Source organism: Pezoporus wallicus, unplaced genomic scaffold (genome assembly GCF_028554395.1).
Source record: "Pezoporus wallicus isolate ANWC-B61680 ecotype Strahan unplaced genomic scaffold, APGP_CSIRO_Pwel_v1 contig_7902, whole genome shotgun sequence".
NCBI classification, from domain to species: Eukaryota; Metazoa; Chordata; class Aves; order Psittaciformes; family Psittacidae; genus Pezoporus; species Pezoporus wallicus.
The window spans coordinates 202,975-221,216 of record NW_026641084.1 but is presented as its reverse complement, the minus strand read 5'-3'; the positions used below and the strand labels follow the sequence as shown (position 1 = coordinate 221,216).

General features: G+C 45.8%; 1 protein-coding gene across 2 annotated transcripts; it reads left to right on the top strand.

The window, feature by feature from the left end:
• Window positions 1-14,896: 14,896 nt before the first annotated feature.
• On the top strand, window positions 14,897-17,855 carry POP4 (POP4 homolog, ribonuclease P/MRP subunit). 2 transcript variants are annotated; one of them, XM_057421955.1, is made up of 7 exons: window positions 14,897-14,909; window positions 14,990-15,042; window positions 15,371-15,594; window positions 16,170-16,247; window positions 16,460-16,521; window positions 16,871-16,972; window positions 17,475-17,855. In XM_057421955.1, the coding sequence occupies exons 1-7, from the start codon at window positions 14,903-14,905 to the stop codon at window positions 17,609-17,611; spliced, it is 663 nt and encodes a 220-aa protein (XP_057277938.1). In that variant the 5' UTR covers window positions 14,897-14,902; the 3' UTR covers window positions 17,612-17,855. The 2 variants fall into 2 exon arrangements, with proteins under 2 accessions (XP_057277938.1, XP_057277939.1); XM_057421956.1 differs by lacking the exon at window positions 14,990-15,042.
• Window positions 17,856-18,242: the final 387 nt, after the last annotated feature.

Genomic DNA, 18,242 nt, shown 5'->3' with positions numbered 1-18,242 from the left:
AGACTGATTAGAGGGGGGTTGTTGTGAGAATATTAATTTGTAGCAAGGAGAACTAGGGCTGCAAGAAATGGGAGAGTGCTCAAATACCAACACACACAGATGCTGCTGGTGAATAACAAGTGCTCAGATGGCAAAACCTGCACCCGCTGCCTTGGGGCTTCTGTGGTGCGCTGTCCTCTGGCAGCCTGGCAGTGCTGCAGGTCCCTGGGCAGCGAGGCAGAGCAAAGCTGGGCTGTGGCCATGCAGACAAGGAGGCTGGGTTTTGTTCACACAGGAACAGGTACAGTTACTCCACAGGAAAAGCAGCTGGCCCTAAATCAAAGGCAGCAAGATGAAAGCTGTGAGGGATGCTGCATCCCCCATCCTGCCCCAGAGCAGCGTCAGCCCATCCTCTGTGCACAGCCCCATGGTTTGACAGGGAAGGGGAAGAGCAGGGGAGGGTCTGTTGCTGTTTTTAGACCCTGTTTCTAAAGCCCAGCAATTTTTGCTGAGTGCAGATGGGTGTTACTGAAAATGGAGCCAGTGGGGAAGAAAGATCTATGGTTCAGCTCTGCAGCAACAACAATCCAGAGTGTAGCACTGAGCAAGATCGGGCTTCTAAGGATCCATGCGAGTGTCAATGAATGGACTGAAACCTCCTGTTTTTTTCTCTGATGAATGACAGCCTTTTAATTACAGCAATTATGGACAGTCCAAGCAAATCAGTTACAGTAAGAATCTACTTGCACAGTGCTGCAGAGTTTGTTACTGGATTTCTCTATTTGTTGCCTATAGATGTGGCTTCCTGTTACTGTTAAAATGTTTCTTAAACCCCATCTGTAGTTTAATGCAAATTAAACGACCACTGTCTTAGTAACTCCAGAATGCTTACAGTTCAATTTTACTTCAATTTACTTTTCCAGTAAGATATTTTTGAATGGACTCTGAGGAAGATGGGGAAGGGACTGTGAAGGTATTTCAGGTTTTTTTCTATCCCATTACAAGATCTGCCAAACACTTTAATTCATCTCTATGTTATTACCCTTGAAACAGGAAGCAACAGGTAAGACTTCAGGAATGCTATCCAGGGTGAACAAACAGATGACCACACAAAATGGTTTCTTATTTTTGGATTTTCTTGTCATTTTCCTTGAGAATCTGAAGCAATTGGTTTTTATTTTTTTTCCCTAGAATAGGAATTCTTTATTACTAAATATTTTCCAGGCTTATAAGTTACTCTAACCCACTGAGTATCATGACTCATTTTGACTTTAGGGTGATCTACACGTATCTAGGCAGGCGATGATATTTAGGCTGTCAGCTGAAGTCAGCTGTTTTTGGCAAAAATTAGGATAGTTCTGATTTTAAAGTGCTGTGGGTTTTGTAATAGCTTTTAATGTCTTTGTTTGTTTTTAACAGACTGGTTCTGCATTCATAGTCTACGGCAAACATGAGATTTAGCTCGAATTACCCATGGCAGAGTCTCTTTTTAATGCATATGCTGTAATTTATTTACTTACTCTTTTGAACAGTTGTACTTTAGTGCTTCCAGAGTTGTCAGAATTGATCCAAGTGACTGATACCTGTCAGTATGTCATTAATCAACTGTCTCTGCAGTTTTAGAAACATGTCCAAATGTCTCCCATGGGGAGAGCTTCTGACTGCTGTGATGGGTGTGAGGAAGGCTGGTGTCAGCACTTCGACACCTGCCTTGGTTTGCCTCATCCTCCCCTCCCAAGAGCAGCACAGGGGGCTGCCATGACACAGATAGGAGCAGCCTGGCCAGACACCAGTGAAGGGGCTCGTAACTCAATTTCCCTGTGCGACTCATGTCCTCCCATGGCATCGGGCGGCCCTAGGCTGGGGGACAGTCTGTGCTCTGAGACAGACTCAGACCACCAGTCCTCAGGGCCCGGAGCAGCATCACTGACATGGTGGTGAGGGCTCTGTTTCTCTGCTTCCTGGGATCCCCTCGAAAGCCCTGACAGCAGACGAAGGGGCTGCAGCGCCATGCTCCCAGAACTGCGCCCAGTGCAGCTCTGGAATCCTCTTGCTCAGTGTCCCAGCACACGGCTCTGCCTCACACGCTCTGCTCCAGCAGGACACTGGGGACAAGGAGAAGCCACCCATCGGTTCCTGAAGGGACCCTCATGTGCCTCAGGATTCGAAAGCCTGCTTTCCCCAGTTAAGCTAATCTTGTGAGCGTCCAACAGGAATAAGGATGGTGTTGAAACACCCCACATTGTTCCACTGAACCTACATTGCTCTGAGCTGTGGAAAGCTGCAGTACCTCGTCAGGGTGCCTTGACACAACTAAGCCAAGTGCTGTGTGAGCACTGGGAATGTTGATAAACCTTTGTACAAGGACATGGTGCAAACATCTAAATTCAGGCCAGGCCAAGGAGTAACGGTACTGAGCAAGGATCTAGACCAAACCATGTCTGTCAGTGATACCTGTTACTCCGAGAGGAATGCCGGACTCAATAAAATCTGCAGGAAAAGCTAAACGCCAGCAAATCAAATGAGGTTACTAAAATGTACAGTCTGATTAAGGAAACATCAGTTACTTTATGACCTTTACCAAATACACTCATGTTTGTGATTCATTTATGGTAATGCAGTGGAAGACGGTAAAAATACAACCATTCAGTGCTACAAATAATGATAATAGTGTAATCCATTTACTCTTAACTCATATAATCTCAGCTTTATAGTATAGTGGTATAGAAGTCTCAAGTTAATTAAACGCACAGCAAGGTGCTACTTGCAATCTTGGTTAAAATGAACCTCAGCTTATGGTTAAGTTGCTGGTTGAGCGAATGATTTTGTATCCAAGTGAGCGAGGTCCACTGAAGTGGGCAGCCAAATTCCTCATATAGTGAAATACTGTAATAATTAGTAAGGCTGGCATTTTGGCCTCCAGAGAAGTAAGGGTTTGATAAGACAGACGAGCAAAACTGTGTACGGACCTGTGCACTGACCCTGCTGTGGGTCTGCTGATGTGGCCGCCTTGCAGCATTTCAGCATGCAGGGAGTCAGGAGGATTGCTCGCCTTGTTGCTGCCAGCACTGGGGGCTCAAACCCAACCAAACAGCAGCTAACACACACCAGGCACCTGCCAAACTGAACTGTAACACGATTTAATAAACCCAGCTTGCCGCTTGTCAAATGTGAGAAGCTGAACTTTCTGCAGACTTTTCTAGAACATAAAACCTCTTTATTAACCCAAGATTTAATTATATTAAAACCAGAGAAGTCTTATGCTACTTATGCCAGACTAAAGCATTTCACTAAAGCAAACCAGCTCAAATACAAATGTGCGGAGCTTCGCTGGATTCAGGAAGTGTTTGTCAACCTGGTCATAAATGTGCACGGAGAAGTCACCCAGATTCAGGCGCACCACCTGGGTAACCCTGACATTGCCAGTGCTGGGGTTTGGAGCAGAGCAACACCAGAGAGAGCACTGCTCGTGTGTGGGGCCCCAGACATGGCACGTGTTCACACACCGTGTTCCCCTTCAGTCAGCTGCTGCTGGTATTTACGGGGCTTGGGAAGGTTTGCTGTTTACAGCTGGGAATGTGAGTGCAAACTGGCGAGGGAGGAAGGGAGGCAGGGAGGCAGCCACAGGGATGCTTACCTGGATGTTGCACACCTCACCTGCCATGGTCTCTCAGGAGCAGGAGACAGAGGTGCTGCCATCATGCTGAAGCCATTTACTCTTAAGCAACACTTCACATTCCCAAAACAGCCAGACGGAGCTCAGGGAGACAGGTGAATAAGCAGGAGCAGCAGGATTTGCCACGCCTTGAAGTTTCCCTCTGCTATAAAACAAGCTTTTCTCAGTGGAGAAAAAGGGTATGTGGTTTTTCTTCTTCACATGCTAAACCATGTGAAGAAGCGAAATAAGGTGTTTTCCCCAGTAATGTCACTGATCATGATTTTCACCATGCATCCCTACCTAATTGGGGTGCGTGCTTATCAAGTGCTTAATTTGAGTGCTATCTAGCCTGAGGGTTTAAAGAAAAGCTTAACTCTGCCTGCAAAGTGGAGATCACTGATGTGACATCTGCCTACCAGCAGGCTGCAGGCAACCTCCTGCAGTGGGTGCACCGTCTGACTGCAGCTTAACTTCTGTCCACAGCCCTGCCTGTGTGGTTCAGCAGTTACTCGATGGCCAAAAAGGCATGAAGGAGTCACAATGCAGAGTTTATTTCAGGAGAAAATACTTCAACAGCCCAGGTGACTGCCACGCATGCATTAAGAAAACCAGGACACAGCACACCAGATTTAGTTTAGCTACAGTAAAATAACTGTAGTAGTAGTGAAGCAATGCTGACCCCCAGCTACTAGATGCTGACACCTGGCTTTTGCTGCATAAGAGATCAGGTTTCTCTGGTTTGTTTCCTCCCTGTCTCTTTATATATATTTCAAGTATATAGCATAGATTTAGTATTCAGATGTTTAAGATAAACCCCCAACATTTTAGAGAAAGAAGCCCAGCAAGCACAATCCATGGGCTCATGAAATAGCAACTGCAAGTGGAAATGAGCCCCTGCAGTGCAACCCCTTCACTTTGTTATATTGCAATGTATTTTCTGATTTTTCATGAGCCTGGTTTGTGTGACCCTGCCAGTATCTAAATTGGTTGTTGAAGTTTCTCTGCTTTTGTCTTATTATAATGTAATTTATGGGATGCTGGAAGTCTGCAAGTTACTTGTACTTGACTGACATTTCTCTGAGAGTCAAAAAAAAGGCTGTGTGTACTTGACTGAGATTAAAATTGGTAGACTGCATCTAGCTGTATCCTGCTATCAAAGTGCAGGATTGGAAGACTTCCATTAAATTGTTATTTTCAGTTATTACTAGCTCCTAAATCAGTTCATATAATTTCTTTCCCATAATGAATGCACTGCATTGTAAGCCTAAATGCCATATTTTCTACTGATCTATTTCCACAACCTGTTTAGTGAAATAATTAAAATGATTTACAAGGCTGACCCAGTATCTCAGTGGTTTAGTAAATCATGTGCCTTGTGGGAGACTCAGAGAGTTTTAAACCCACAGCTCCCAGCAGCAGCAGGACTCAGTGCTGCTGCAGCGCATCCTGGACTGCATCTTATGGTGCATACAAAGCCAGCCTCCAGAAGACTGTCTGCCAGTGCTCAGGTGGAACAAGGGCTCCAGTTGGTTTGTTCCTTCATCACCCCTGTTCAAAGCAGGAACACTTCTTGGTGCTACCAAGCTGGAGCAGAACTCGAGCTGCAGCCTACAGGTAACGTGTCTTCACTTGAACATCTTCAACTTGAACACCCCTGTTTTCCATCCTCAGAGTCGAGCCCACATTATCTGTGACGGTAGCAAAAGATGGCAGCAACTGTGGAGCTTAGTATTTTTGCATGCAAGACAATGTGGGAAATGATTCTTTCTATCTTCTTCTGGTTAGTTTAAGTCATAAGAGGACAACTGTAAACACAATCTCTATTTAAAGGCCAGGGTTATGGAAGGGCTCTGTAGCATTCAGCAGTGTCAGAACAGACATACACCAAGGTATGCCCCAAAGTCTCTTCGAATCTCCCAGGTTTCTTTCTAGCTCACCTCCTGGTCTTACACAAACAGAAGCCCTCGGAGCAGGGTCAGACAGACACTACAGCAATGCCTGGGAGGAGACACAGCAGCCAGTCCCTGTAGCAAGAGTGGGAAGAGCAAACACTATTTAAAGTGCTAGTGTGAAAAGCTGCCAGTAATGCTCTTTTCCATGAAAAATGTGCATTTTGACAGCTGCGGTCTGGAACAAAAGGTATTGAGCTGACTTCTGTGCGATGAGGGCAATGGCTACGAAGCAGAGTACAGCCAGGGTCAGCCCCACCAGCCCCGCAGGGAGGACACCCCTGGGGACACACAGCGGGCAAGGAGGTCACAGACCTCCATCCACAGGAAGGACAGAGCCCATCACTCTAAAATCCATCAGCATCTGAGACACTATTTATAATGTCTCCACTTACAACCCCCGAGCAAGGCTCAACCTTGCTTTCAGCATCTGCTGCATTTTTTATAGTTCTATTCTTTTGCATAATTATACAAAGAGAAGAAAAACATCCTATATAAACTTAAATATTTGCAGACAGTTGCTGGACGCACTTTGCTGCGGATGTTATTATCCTCCTTCCCCGACACTAACCTACCACCATCTCTGCTTTGATTCAAATGGGCCTGTAATTTCACAATATGAATTCAGCTGGAACTACTATTTTTCTTAAGTGAACTTTGCCAGAGCAGCGACTGCTCCAGGCTCTGAAAAGGAACACATCTTGTGAATGTTCCAAAGCATGTGTCTGAAATTCAAAACAAGTGTTGGTAAATGGGCTGTAATCACACTGAAAGGCAAGCAAGTATTCCTCCTCTAAGGCAGAAAACAACAAAGGGAAATCCGCTTTGCTTCTGCTGCCTCAATGCTGATAATTTACAGATCAGAAGACTTCTTTAGAAAGAAGCCTGCTGTGCTGCAGTGTGTGTTTCAGAGCTGAAATACCTATAGTCATGCCTTTAATGCCACATCTGAGGTGTAAATCAGAGCCTTACCTCTACAAGCACCATGCACCCAGCAGGAGCTCATGCTGCCTGCAGCAGAGGGTCTGTGTGGAGGCACACACCAGCAGCAAGCCCTGACGACCCCAGAGTCACCATGGCACAGCGTGCTGTGTTAACAGCATCCATCCTCCAACACAGGCAGCTGCATGTACGAGAGCTTGGCGGCCGTGACCCATACGACTGAAACTGGACACAAGGGTCAAAAAATGACCTCAGAGAGGGACTGTAACACACAAACATGCTCTGCTCGTGTGCACAGTGGGTAACAGTCACTGCCTCCCACATCAGGCAAAAGTCCCTCACTTTGGTGTCTGTCCGGCCTCAGAATCAATTTTCTGCAGAACATGAGAGCCACAAACCAGGCGCGGGGCAGCTCTGTCAGGGGTAGGTGCCACATCACTGACAGGGTCCTGAGCAGAGACTTGCTCACTGTGCCAGCCCAGACAGCACACGAGGTTCTGTTAGTGCTTCTGTGCCAAATGGTCCTCCCCTGCACCTCCCCTGTGCCCCCACCAAAGCCCCTTTGAGTTTACTGTAGTCTCAAATAAGCACTGTAGGTAAAACCCACCGCTGCAGCACTCCTAATTTCACACTCAGGTAACTCTTAGAAATCCCTTTAACCCACACCAACACCAAGCGACTCAAGCCATTTGCTAACTAGGGCTCTGTACTAACTGAGCTGTGGCAAAGCAGAGGATCCCCTGGCAGCTGCCTGCAAATGTGGTTCAGGCCAGTTTTAAATCTGTGACCAGTTAATTCTGTTTAGAGGATCTGCTTTTCTCTCTCCCTCATTCTCACCCACTATTCAGTTTTTAAGAAGGTGCTTAATACCACTTGAACTCATCACTGGCAGGATGAAAGCTCCTCCTTCTCCTTCCCCTGATGTTTTGTCCCACTGTAAAATACATAAATTAATTTTATGCTAAAATTAACATATATTGCTGAGGCAAATGAACTGGCATCTCCATGTATACCTATTAGCTTCCAGCATTTCCTGAGAGGGGCTTTATTTAATTACCAGCCTGAGAGGCTAGCTCACTCCAGAACTGCAGCCGCATTTATTAGTTATCTCCTTGGACACCTGCCTCTCTGCTGTTTATCAGATTTCCACTGGAGATGGATAAAATATTTTCTACTGCACCAGATTATTGTTTCTTTAAAAGGTACTTACTAGAGCACTGACCTCAAACAGGGTTTTTCTGCTTGGCTTTGGATGGGTTGGGCTTTTTTATGCAATTATCAAAGCAATCCAGCAGCATTAAGCCCCTCATGGCCCCACCACATACTGGCAGCTCAGAAGAAATCACAGTATGGAAAGGGAGCTGAAAGCCTGAACACCCTGCACAGAAAGACCCTGCCTGCAGTGGCAGCCAACCTCAGGTGCTGTGACTTCTTTTCATCCTCCCATGTATGAAAATATCAAGTGGCAAAGCCGAGAGACTCCCGAGCACATGGCTCAGTGCCCTTCACTGCAGTCCAGCCAGAGGGATCTGCCCAAATTGCTCATGATGGTTTGGACCACGCTTTACATGACAATGATGCCTCTATAACTGGTTGATAAAAAACTAATGTAGACACAATTATAAAATGCTGCCTACATGCATTACCAACATAGTCACAGCCAGTGTTATGGGTGCTAAGAAACCTAAGCGACCAAGGAGGGTAAAGCAGCTCTCAGCTCCTCTGCAGGACAATGCTAGTCAGGTGTAGACTGTAGCCATGGGTCTCCTTCAGCCCAGCTTCAACAGAGTTTCCACTTGTTTTCCTCTGGGTTGCACTCCTGAATTTGTAGAGACACACATTTAAACCAGCGTGACCTGATGCTTCAGGGTGCCTCAGCAGACAAGGCCTTTATGTGTATGCACTCAGCAACACATCTCTTTGGAGATGCACGAGCTGACTCCTGCTGAAGAGAATGGTTCAGTCCTGATAGCCTACGCATGTTACTGAGAAAGAGTGTGGCAGGAACAGGGTCATGCTGATAGCGATGCCTCTGAGAAAGGTGACTCATTACAGAGGAAAAATGAGAAAGTGTATTTGTTTAATTAATGAACCTTTTCAACTTTCTTGGGATTTCACCCCAGTTTGTAACTCCAGGCATGTTTGGCATGAAGCACCGGCTGGCTGCGAGCTGTGCAGGAGGCAGCAGAGCTGCAGACACTGCTCCCCCATGAGTGAGAGCCCCTTAGCCAGAGCGTGCCGCGTCCCCAGCTCTTCAGCACCTGCTGGGAATGGAGCAAAAGATTCTGTAGTGAAACATACGCTGTTTTAACAGGAGCCTTGTGCAAAACGTGCCTCTTCTCTCCTGCCACCTCAGTCGTAGTCAGCACCACTTCACCTCACACCGGAGCCCCAAAGTGGAGATACACACAAACACCTTGTTTATGTTATGTTGATGTCCAAGATAACTGGGGTTTGAACCCAAAAGCTCTTGATTTGTATTATTTTTAAATGTTAATGAATTATGCTAACTGTATGTAGTTTAACCAAAACCAAATGAAATACATTCTACGGGCTGGTCTGCTGTAACTCCAGTGACTATTATTACTCCATAATTTATCATTTTTAATACTCATTTTGCATCACACATGACTACCACTAGTCAATGCTAATTTTGTTTTAAAATGAAATATTCAACAAGATCTAAATGTGATTCAAAGCACAGCAACAGTAATGGCTGGGAGACAGACTGATGGAGTAATACATGAATGCAGAACATTGCTATTAATTAGTAAATACAAGCTGTTCAGGAAAGCAGCAGTGGATGTTGCCCTGAGGTGGGTTTGGATCATATGTGATCTCAGCATGCTGGGGAACCAAATGTCTGCTGCCAAAGCCTCAGCTTGTGGACTCCCCATTACTGTTTTACAGAGAACGTGGTGGTTTTTTACTGTTGCTCTGCATGGCAAAGCTGGGCAACTCTAGTTTGCAGCAGTTATCTCCAGGTATTCCAGGGTCCCTCATATTTTTAATATTTAAAGATGGACTTAGCTTCTTATTTTGATGTAAGGCTATACTGGTATTTAGAAGAGTGCCCTCCTAAACTCGTGGGGAAATTGAATTCCTTCAAAATCCTCTTTCCACTGATAATTGTACCGTGATGCAGAAGAACTGGAACTGGATACCTGTATGCAAAAAAAAAAGCTGCAAAGAAGCAAATTTCTTCCAAAACAGGAAACCATTTTAAAGCTTTTTTAATTATTATTTTTAGACTTGAAGCAGGCAGGAACAGGTAGAGAGAACACATACAGGAGCCTGCGGCTGCGACCCCTGTCTCGGGCTGCCCTCTAGTGAGATCAGCCTCCGCGATGGGTGCTGCAGCCAGCCTCCCAAAACAGCTCCCTTCTTTTGTTTTTGTTTTAAACCCCAGCTTTTAAATCCTTGACATTTTCTGGAAGCATTTTGGGATTACTATTTGCGTTCTGATTTCTGTGCCACTAGGATATATTTGGACTGGGTTTCCAGGCACTTTCTGTTTTCCTTGCACACAGAAAAGCCAGTCTCTTATTTACCCTGAGGTAGTACCTGCAATCTGAGGTAACAGGAGCCAGGACTCTAAGGATAAAAATGAACCTTACGATGCAAAGCACAGTTAGTCAGCTGAGGGGTAAGACGACACACGGGATGGACAACTGGAGACACCCATCTCATCCTAACCCATGAGTTATACATGAGCTGAAAAAAGCAGAAAAACTTACAGGAAAATAAATGGAAAAGAAACACTCAAGGAAAACAGGGTACATCAAAAGATGATGCTCATTAATGAAACACAGCTATCTAAAAGCAGTCAGCCAAGCCCATAATGCAAGAGTCTGGGTTTCCACACACAGCACCTCCAAACTTCCCTCTAGCAAACCTACACTGACATGAAAACTCAGGCTACTAATACCAATACTCCATCTACCCGCCTTGCTAAGTGGCAGCTCTGCCCCATGACCCTTTCCTAGACCGGTTTCTGCAGGGAGCCGCAAGTCCCAGATCCCTGGAAGTGCATGCACGGCACATGGCACACCAGCACTGCCCAGGTGCTGCACGGCGAAGCCAGGGGAAACTGGGGCGTGCAGGGTACCGGCAGCCACAGGGCCCAGGAAACATGGGCACAGAGCACCCAGGCCAAAAGACGTCAGCACAGGGAGGAAAAGGCAAAAGCGATGGTGAGATGCAGGCAGGAGGTGGAGGGATGGCCATGGGACCCACGCAGGCTGGATGCATGTGGGAAATTGGCTGGCAGTTGTATTAGCAGCTGGATATTTGGATAGAGGGAATCAGTTCAGAAGAGCTTAAATGGAAATTACTTTCACCAGTACAGGTATCTCTAAGGACCACATTTAGCTGCTAATAAAATGTGGCGAAGAGGAATAAATCATATTGATCTTGAGAGCTCACATGCTTGCTGAGACAGTCCTTCTAGAGAAGGATGGTATTCTCGTACCAGTGACAATCTGCAAAGGTTAACTGTGATTATAGCCCAGTCACTTTTTACACACACCACTTCACTTCTCATACTTCTGCTCATCTCTCTTCAGCTCACAATGACTCTTTGTAAAAAAATCACTGGTCTTCTATTCTTGTGTCACACAAATATCCTTAATTGTGGTTTTATTATCTTTAATTATCTTTGCTTAGTCTGCATCTTGTCTCTTAGTTCTCTGTGAGCGCCAACATAGAGCTCTTTCTGTGACTGCTCCCCCACTGGCGCGCACAGGGCGCTCTCCCATCGCAGCCCTTCAGCAGGACTTCGGTGCAGCAACACTGCCCCCTAGTGCTCACGGTCAGATCACCTAGCGCTGGGCTTGTGCGCGGTTCGGGGTTTCAGATTGGTTTTTAGAAAGCAATAAATAAAGCCATACACAGACTTAGCAGACTCAGATATGCCAGTGTTGGCACCTGTAACTTGGTATTAATAATATATATTAGGGATTTACATCACTATAAACCTATTCCAAGCTGATTTACTTGAAGTAAAAAGCTTGAGAAGTCTGAGGCACTAAGACATGCAGAGCAGTTGATGACGCACATTTGGAAACACGCATTATAATTATTTTGTTTGAATATTTCCACTTCAGTTTCTATTCACATTTTGCCCATCTCTCCTCATTTCTGAGCCTTCTTTTTCTTATTTACAAATTGTCTTTGCCTATTCAGTGGTTTCTCAGTTTCTTCACTTACCCTTTTTCACATTTATTTGATGGGACTCTCAACTCCTGACACAGAACCTTCTTTCTGGGACACACACTTAATGCACTCACCTCACTCCCTCAGACATTATATCTGAAGATAAATAGAGAAATGAAGACGTAGAGCTGTTGGAAGAGACTGGTTTCCCCAGGCACTAGTTTAGCCTGGATCACTGGATTTACAACACCAGCATCGCCACCACTGATTTGACTATTAATCCCTGAAGTGCCCTAGGAATTGCAGCATAAATCCAGTGAAGGAGCACTCATATGGCCCTAAAGACCCATAGCACTTATCCTGGTACTCCATTCATGAAAATTGATGTTTTTTTAGTAGCAATGACAACTCAAGGAGTCCACGCTTTGTAAAACCAAGCAATCTGCTTGCTGTAGCATATACTTAACTGCCAGGAGGTCTGTGATACAAACCAGCTGGTGTTCACACTTAATACCCTGCAGAGACTGGCCCTTTCTTTACACACATGCAGAGATCCACAATTTCACTCCCTGTTAGGGATCACTTTATTGCCTTCGTGCTTCACAGCAGCACTTAAAAACCCACCATTTCCTATATCCTGCCTGAGTAACTTGTTCCCTAAGTATTCTTCACCAAGCAATGATAATTACCCGCTAAGCCAATATGCCTCCATGACATGCATATAGAATCACAGAATCATAGAATCCTTAGGGTTGGAAAGGACCTTAAGATCACCCAGCTCCAAACCCCCTGCCATGGCCAGGGACAACTTACGCTAAACCATATCACCCAAGGCCTCGTCCAACCTGGTCTTGAACACTGCCAGGGATGGAGCATTCACAATTTCCCTGGGCAACCCATTCCAGTGCCTCACCACCCTAACAGGAAAGAATTTCCTTCTTATATCCAATCTAAACTTCCCCTGTTTAAGTTTTAACCCGTTACCCCTGTCCTGTCACTACAGTCCCTAATGAAGAGTCCCTCCACAGCATCCCTATAGCCCCCCTTCAGATACTGGAAGGCTGCTCTGAGGTCTTCACTCAGCCTTCTCTCCAGGCTGAACAGCCCCAACTTTCTCAGCCTGTCTTCATACAGGAGGTGCTCCAGTCCCTGATCATCCTCGTGGCCCTTCTCTGGACTTGTTCCAACAGTTCCATGTCCTTTTTATGTTGAGGACACCAGAACTGCACACAATGCTCCAGGTGAGGTCTCACGAGAGCAGAGCAGAGGGGCAGGATCACCTCCTTCGACCAAAAGGAGGTTACGCTCCTTTTGATGCAGCCCAGGATACGGTTGGTTTCTGGGCTGTGAGCGCACACTGAAGCCGGCTCATGTTCATTTTCTCATTGACCAACACCCCCAAGTCCTTCTCCACAGGGCTGCTCTGAATCTCTTCTCTTCCCAACCTGTAGCTGTGCCTGGGATTGCTCCGACCCAGGTGTAGGACCTTGCACTTGGCATGGTTAAACTTCATAAGGTTGGCATATAAATCCCTTCTGTATTTGGAGAACCATCATGTATGAGCAGGTGGCAGCATGGGTTGGGACTAGGCTGGCAAGAAAAAGGAATTGGCTGCTCTGGTTTAAAGGTACCTCTATGTTGTACAGTGAGCAAGACTTTGACTTACCCCAGAAGGAAAGAGGCAGTGAGGTATCAGAGGTAGTAAACTCCACAGCCAGCAGCATCTCCCTGATTTTTTGACCTTTGTTGGTAGAAACATAAAGACAGATTTTAAACAAAGATACAAATCAATACTCAAACAACAGACTTGTCTACTCCAACTGTATGCAACCCTACTGAAGTGGTAGGTGACTAGAGAAAATGAGGTGGCCTACGTTACAGAATATATGACTGGCAAGACTTTTAACAGAAGTAACTGAGTTATCTGGTGCCCAGCTTACTCTCCCAAGTCAGAGAATTTTTAGTATAAAAGAGATCAACAATAGATTTCAGTTTGTAAGACAATCTCTTTGACAGCTGAAAATTAATGTTAATTTTGCATCACAAACTCTACTGAAATAAACCTGTGACTTGAGTAATAATAGTAACGCTACTGTTTGGACATGTAACAAAAATTAAAGGTATTGAAAGTATCAAACTGACCCTATCTAGCTTAATCTAAATGGCTAATCTAACAATCTACACCGGCCACAGCTTCCCCCTTTGCAGAACCTCATGGCTGAGATAAGCAACGGCACTTCCCTGTTTTACATGTGGATTTTGGTCTCAGTGATGGTTTCCCTCTAAACCCGAGCTTAGCACAGCTTGTGATTTATGAGGGACACCTTGCTCCTGGGGACCCTGGTGCCAGCCGTTAAACAACCCAGAAACACGGCTGCTCGTGGGGGCTCCTCTTCCTGGGACACCTTAAACAGAGAAGCCTCTGAAATTTGAGGTTAAGGGTGGGATTTACTACCCGAACCAGCAGTGGAGATGCTACCAAGATGGTATTTATTCTGACATTCCATATACTACAAACTCTTTTAGCAAACAGAATGTAAGAGTTTCCTTCCCACCCCCCGTTTTTTGGCTCCTGTGCTCTAATAAAGTTTTGACATCCCTTCCCGTTTGTCCCATGCGACTGTCAGACAGCAGGCAAGGCCAAGGGAGCAGCTGGGCTCACCATGCCCAGGGCCTCCCGTAGGGCCCACACAGCTCGCGAAGAGAGCCAAGGCTGGTGCGCTGTATGCCTGTCCGGGGCTGCGCTGTGAGGCGGGTCGGTTGTACCCCTGAGCTCAGCCGGTGCCGCAGCCGGGCAGCGATTCCTCGCAGGCCCGCTCCTGGCTCATGCAGCTCCGCGGGGCCCGGGAGCTCGGCACCGCCGGGCCCTGCTGCGAGGCGCGTTCAGCGCACACGGCGCACACAACGCACACGGCGCACACGGCGCACACAACGCACACGGCGCACACAACGCACACGGCGCACACAACGCACACGGCGCACACAACGCACACGGCGCACACAACGCACACGGCGCACACAACGCACACAACGCACATGGCGCACACAACGCACACGGCGCACACAACGCACACAACGCACACAACGCACACGGCGCACCCGCCCGGTGCGGCTCCGCTCACCCCCGCCCCGCGGCCCTCCGAGCAGCCGCGCGTCGCCTTCGTCACCGTCACCGTCACCGTCACCACCCGCGCCGGAAGCGCCAGCCGCCGCCGCCGCGATGGAGGGTGAGTGCCGCTGGGGAGCGGGGCCGCGCGGAGGTGGGGAGCGGGGCCGCGCCTGACGCGCTGTCCCGCTCCGCCTGCAGTGCAGCTGTACCGACGCCTGCCGCCCCAGGAGACCAAGGATCTGCGCCTCCAGGTACCCCCGGCCGGACGCCCGGCGAGGTGTCCGGGAGCGGCGCGGGCTCTGCTCTTCGTGCACGCCGCCGTATAAAAACCCTGCTGGGAACCGAAGGTACCGGTTCTCCCCGCTGGGGGCCACGGCAGCCGTTCCCCTCCCAGACGCGTTAGTGACAGTGGCGGCGGGTAACGCGGCTGCTGTGAGCTGAGGTGCACGAGGGTGCAGCATGTGAGCGTTCTCCGGTAACTGTTGCTGTGCGTGGCACCGCGGTAGAACCGGCCAGCAGCAAGTTAGTAACATTCAATTAACATTTCGTATTTTAAAGTATCTTTTAAAATACCTTTAGCCTCAGAGCTCAGAAGAGGCCAAAGCATTTGTAAACGCCTTCCTGAAGCTTAGCATGCCAAAAAAGAAAGATCAAGCTATCCAGGACATGCTGACTCGGAAAGCCGTGGTTCTTGAGCATTATGCCAAGAAAAAGACGAAGCAAAAGGGGAAGAAAACCAAAGGTTTTACTGCCAAACAGAGGCGAGAAATGCATCTTTTTGAAATTGAACCCAAGCAGCAAAGGTAAGAGCTGAACTATTTTCTTCGTGTAATAGTACATCAGTTGTATGTAAAAGCAGCGGCACACACAAGTGAGTACTAGCCCTTCAGTATGTACAGTCAGTGTGACTTCTGTCCTGTCTCTGAAGCTGGTAAATTAATTCTCCACCTGGTCTCTCTCCTTTTACGTACCCAGCTATGAGATCAGACCCAAATACAATCACCCCTGATTTCAGGTTTTCATTAGAGTGCCTGTGACCAGAGAGCCAAAGCTCTGCAATAAGGTTCCTCAAACCACTGGCTAAAGCCCCAGCTGTTGTTAATGACAAATGGGGAAAGAACTGAGGAGAAATTTCAAACCTTAGATACAGCCTAATCCTCTAAAACACATCACCATTTTGGGTTGACAGCAAAGAGCATGGTTTGTGCTTTTTTATAAAGCAACTGTGTTGTTCAGAGCAGGCTATGAAAACAGATTACAAAACTTAACAAATGGTAGTCTTAAATCTGTTGTAAATATGGATTATTTCAGTAACAAGCCAAGAGAGGTTTTGATCATCAAGTTTGTGTATAATACTTTTTTGTGTCTTTTACTACAGGTATGCCATCTTTCTACCACTACATCAACTCTGGAAACAGTATATCAGAGACCTGTGCCATGGCCTTAGACCAGAATCGTAAGTTGAAGTATTTGTGGGTGGGCATGTTTGGGTCTCAGTAGACATTTCCAGGTTTACTGAACTACTGCTTGAAACATCACAGTTACTTGATAAGGTTATGTACTGTTTCTGTGAGGTTTACAAAACATGACTGTGACTACTAAAATCATGCTCAAAGCTAACTTTCCATATAACTTTCCCTCTTCTCTGATCCAACCCTCTTCTTCAAGGCAACCGTATATTGTGCAGGCCAAACTGCTCAAAGCTGATCTCCATGGAGCAATCATTACAGGTATTCCATTTGGTCTCTTTTACAAAATCATCTGGAGTTGATGAGTAGACACTCCTGTGTTTCAGATGCTTATTTTTAAATTTGTTCAGTGTCATCTACTCTAGAATCACATAGTTGAAATTCCCTGTGGAGGGATTCTTTCTCTACTTAGCAATGCTAATTACTTTTCAACTGCTCTTGAAAACCATGTTGTTAGCTGCAAACATTAACTGCAAATTTTACTACTGCTTACAGTAAAATGGCATTATTTCAGAATACTGTTAACCAGTTCTTAAAATCAGGGGTGGAAGAGAAAATAACGTGTCTGCATCTGAAATTTTCAAATACCTACATATTTCTGTTCTTTCAGTTGCAAAATCAAAATGCCCCTCTTATGTGGGGATAACAGGAATCGTTCTACAGGAATTTAAACGTGTGTTCAAAATTATCACCAAAGAGGACAAATTAAAAGGTATGTTAGATTTTTTTTCAGTGCTTTCCACAATTTGAATAATCAGAACTTTTTTAAACCCACTATTCCTCTTACACCTCTGAGTGCATTGTTTTGTATCAGTGTGTTTAGCTTTTTCCATAGAGTCCCAGAGGTCAATGTCTTTGACCACGCAACAACCCAATAGCTTACAAAAAATATCTCAGAATTGAGCGGTTCTTAAAAAGGTATTTTCGGTGAACACAACATGGTCGTGCACAGGGCTCATTCATCTGCTTCACATTAGATATTCCTTGCAACACTGCATGCTCCTGAAAGAGGACTAACTTTACTAATTCCAGTTTAAAAACTTAGAGGGTTTGGTTATTTTTTTCTTTTCTTGCTAAAGCATGAACTCCTTGAAATGGGGCAAACCTCAAGTCTGTGAACAATGTGAATAATATCCCTGGGTACTTCAGTTTATTTTCATAACAGGGATTTACATTAGTCTACTCTTGTTAATTTCTTTCCTTTTACTTTTCAGTTGTTCCCAAATTTAACAATGTATTTAGTTTTGAGATTGATGGATTCATTTCCTACATCTATGGAAACAAGTTCCAGCTTAGAGCAAGTGAGCGATCTGCAAAAAAATTCAAGTTCAGAGGATCTATTGACCTCTGACTTCATGGAAAATCAGAAGTATTACTAGAAAGGTCTCCTGGTTTCCTGCAGTTTAAAGACCAGGTTTTCTGGCAGACTGAAAATGGAATGGCTATGTGAAGTATTTCTAAAGCATTTCTGCTTAATGAAGAATGACTAGTGTTGGTTGTCTTTAAACCAGTCTCTCAGACTTTTGGAATTTGAATGGTTTATTATTTGTATATAACATTCTGCCTTTTATTAAACTTTTATGATTAGTGTCAAATACCTGACTTATGTTTCAATTTATAATCATAAATTTGCACAATGAAAACTGTATCTTGTAACTGATGAATGTTACTGCTTTCTGTGTAAACTGGACTTTATCTACCTGTTAAATACTTACAGTGCAACTGCAGGTGCTGACAGCTCTCACAGTCATTGCTCCTGGGCCATCTTTAACATAGAATCATAGAATAGTTAGAGTTGGAAAGGACCTTAAGATCATCCAGCTCCAACCCCCCTGCCATGGGCAGGGACACCTCACACTAAACCATGCCACCAAGGCTCTGTCCAGACTGGCCTTGAACACTGCCAGGGATGGAGCATTCACAACTTCCCTGGGCAACCCATTCCAGTGCCTCACCACCCTCACAGTAAAGAATTTCCTCCT

Excerpts from the sequence above, each read along its gene's own strand:
- POP4 (XM_057421955.1), top strand. Across the intron at positions 15,595-16,169 it reads ATTGAACCCAAGCAGCAAAG|GTATGCCATCTTTCTACCAC; the intron begins GTAAGAGCTGAA and ends CTTTTACTACAG. Across the intron at positions 16,973-17,474 it reads CAAAGAGGACAAATTAAAAG|TTGTTCCCAAATTTAACAAT; the intron begins GTATGTTAGATT and ends TTTACTTTTCAG.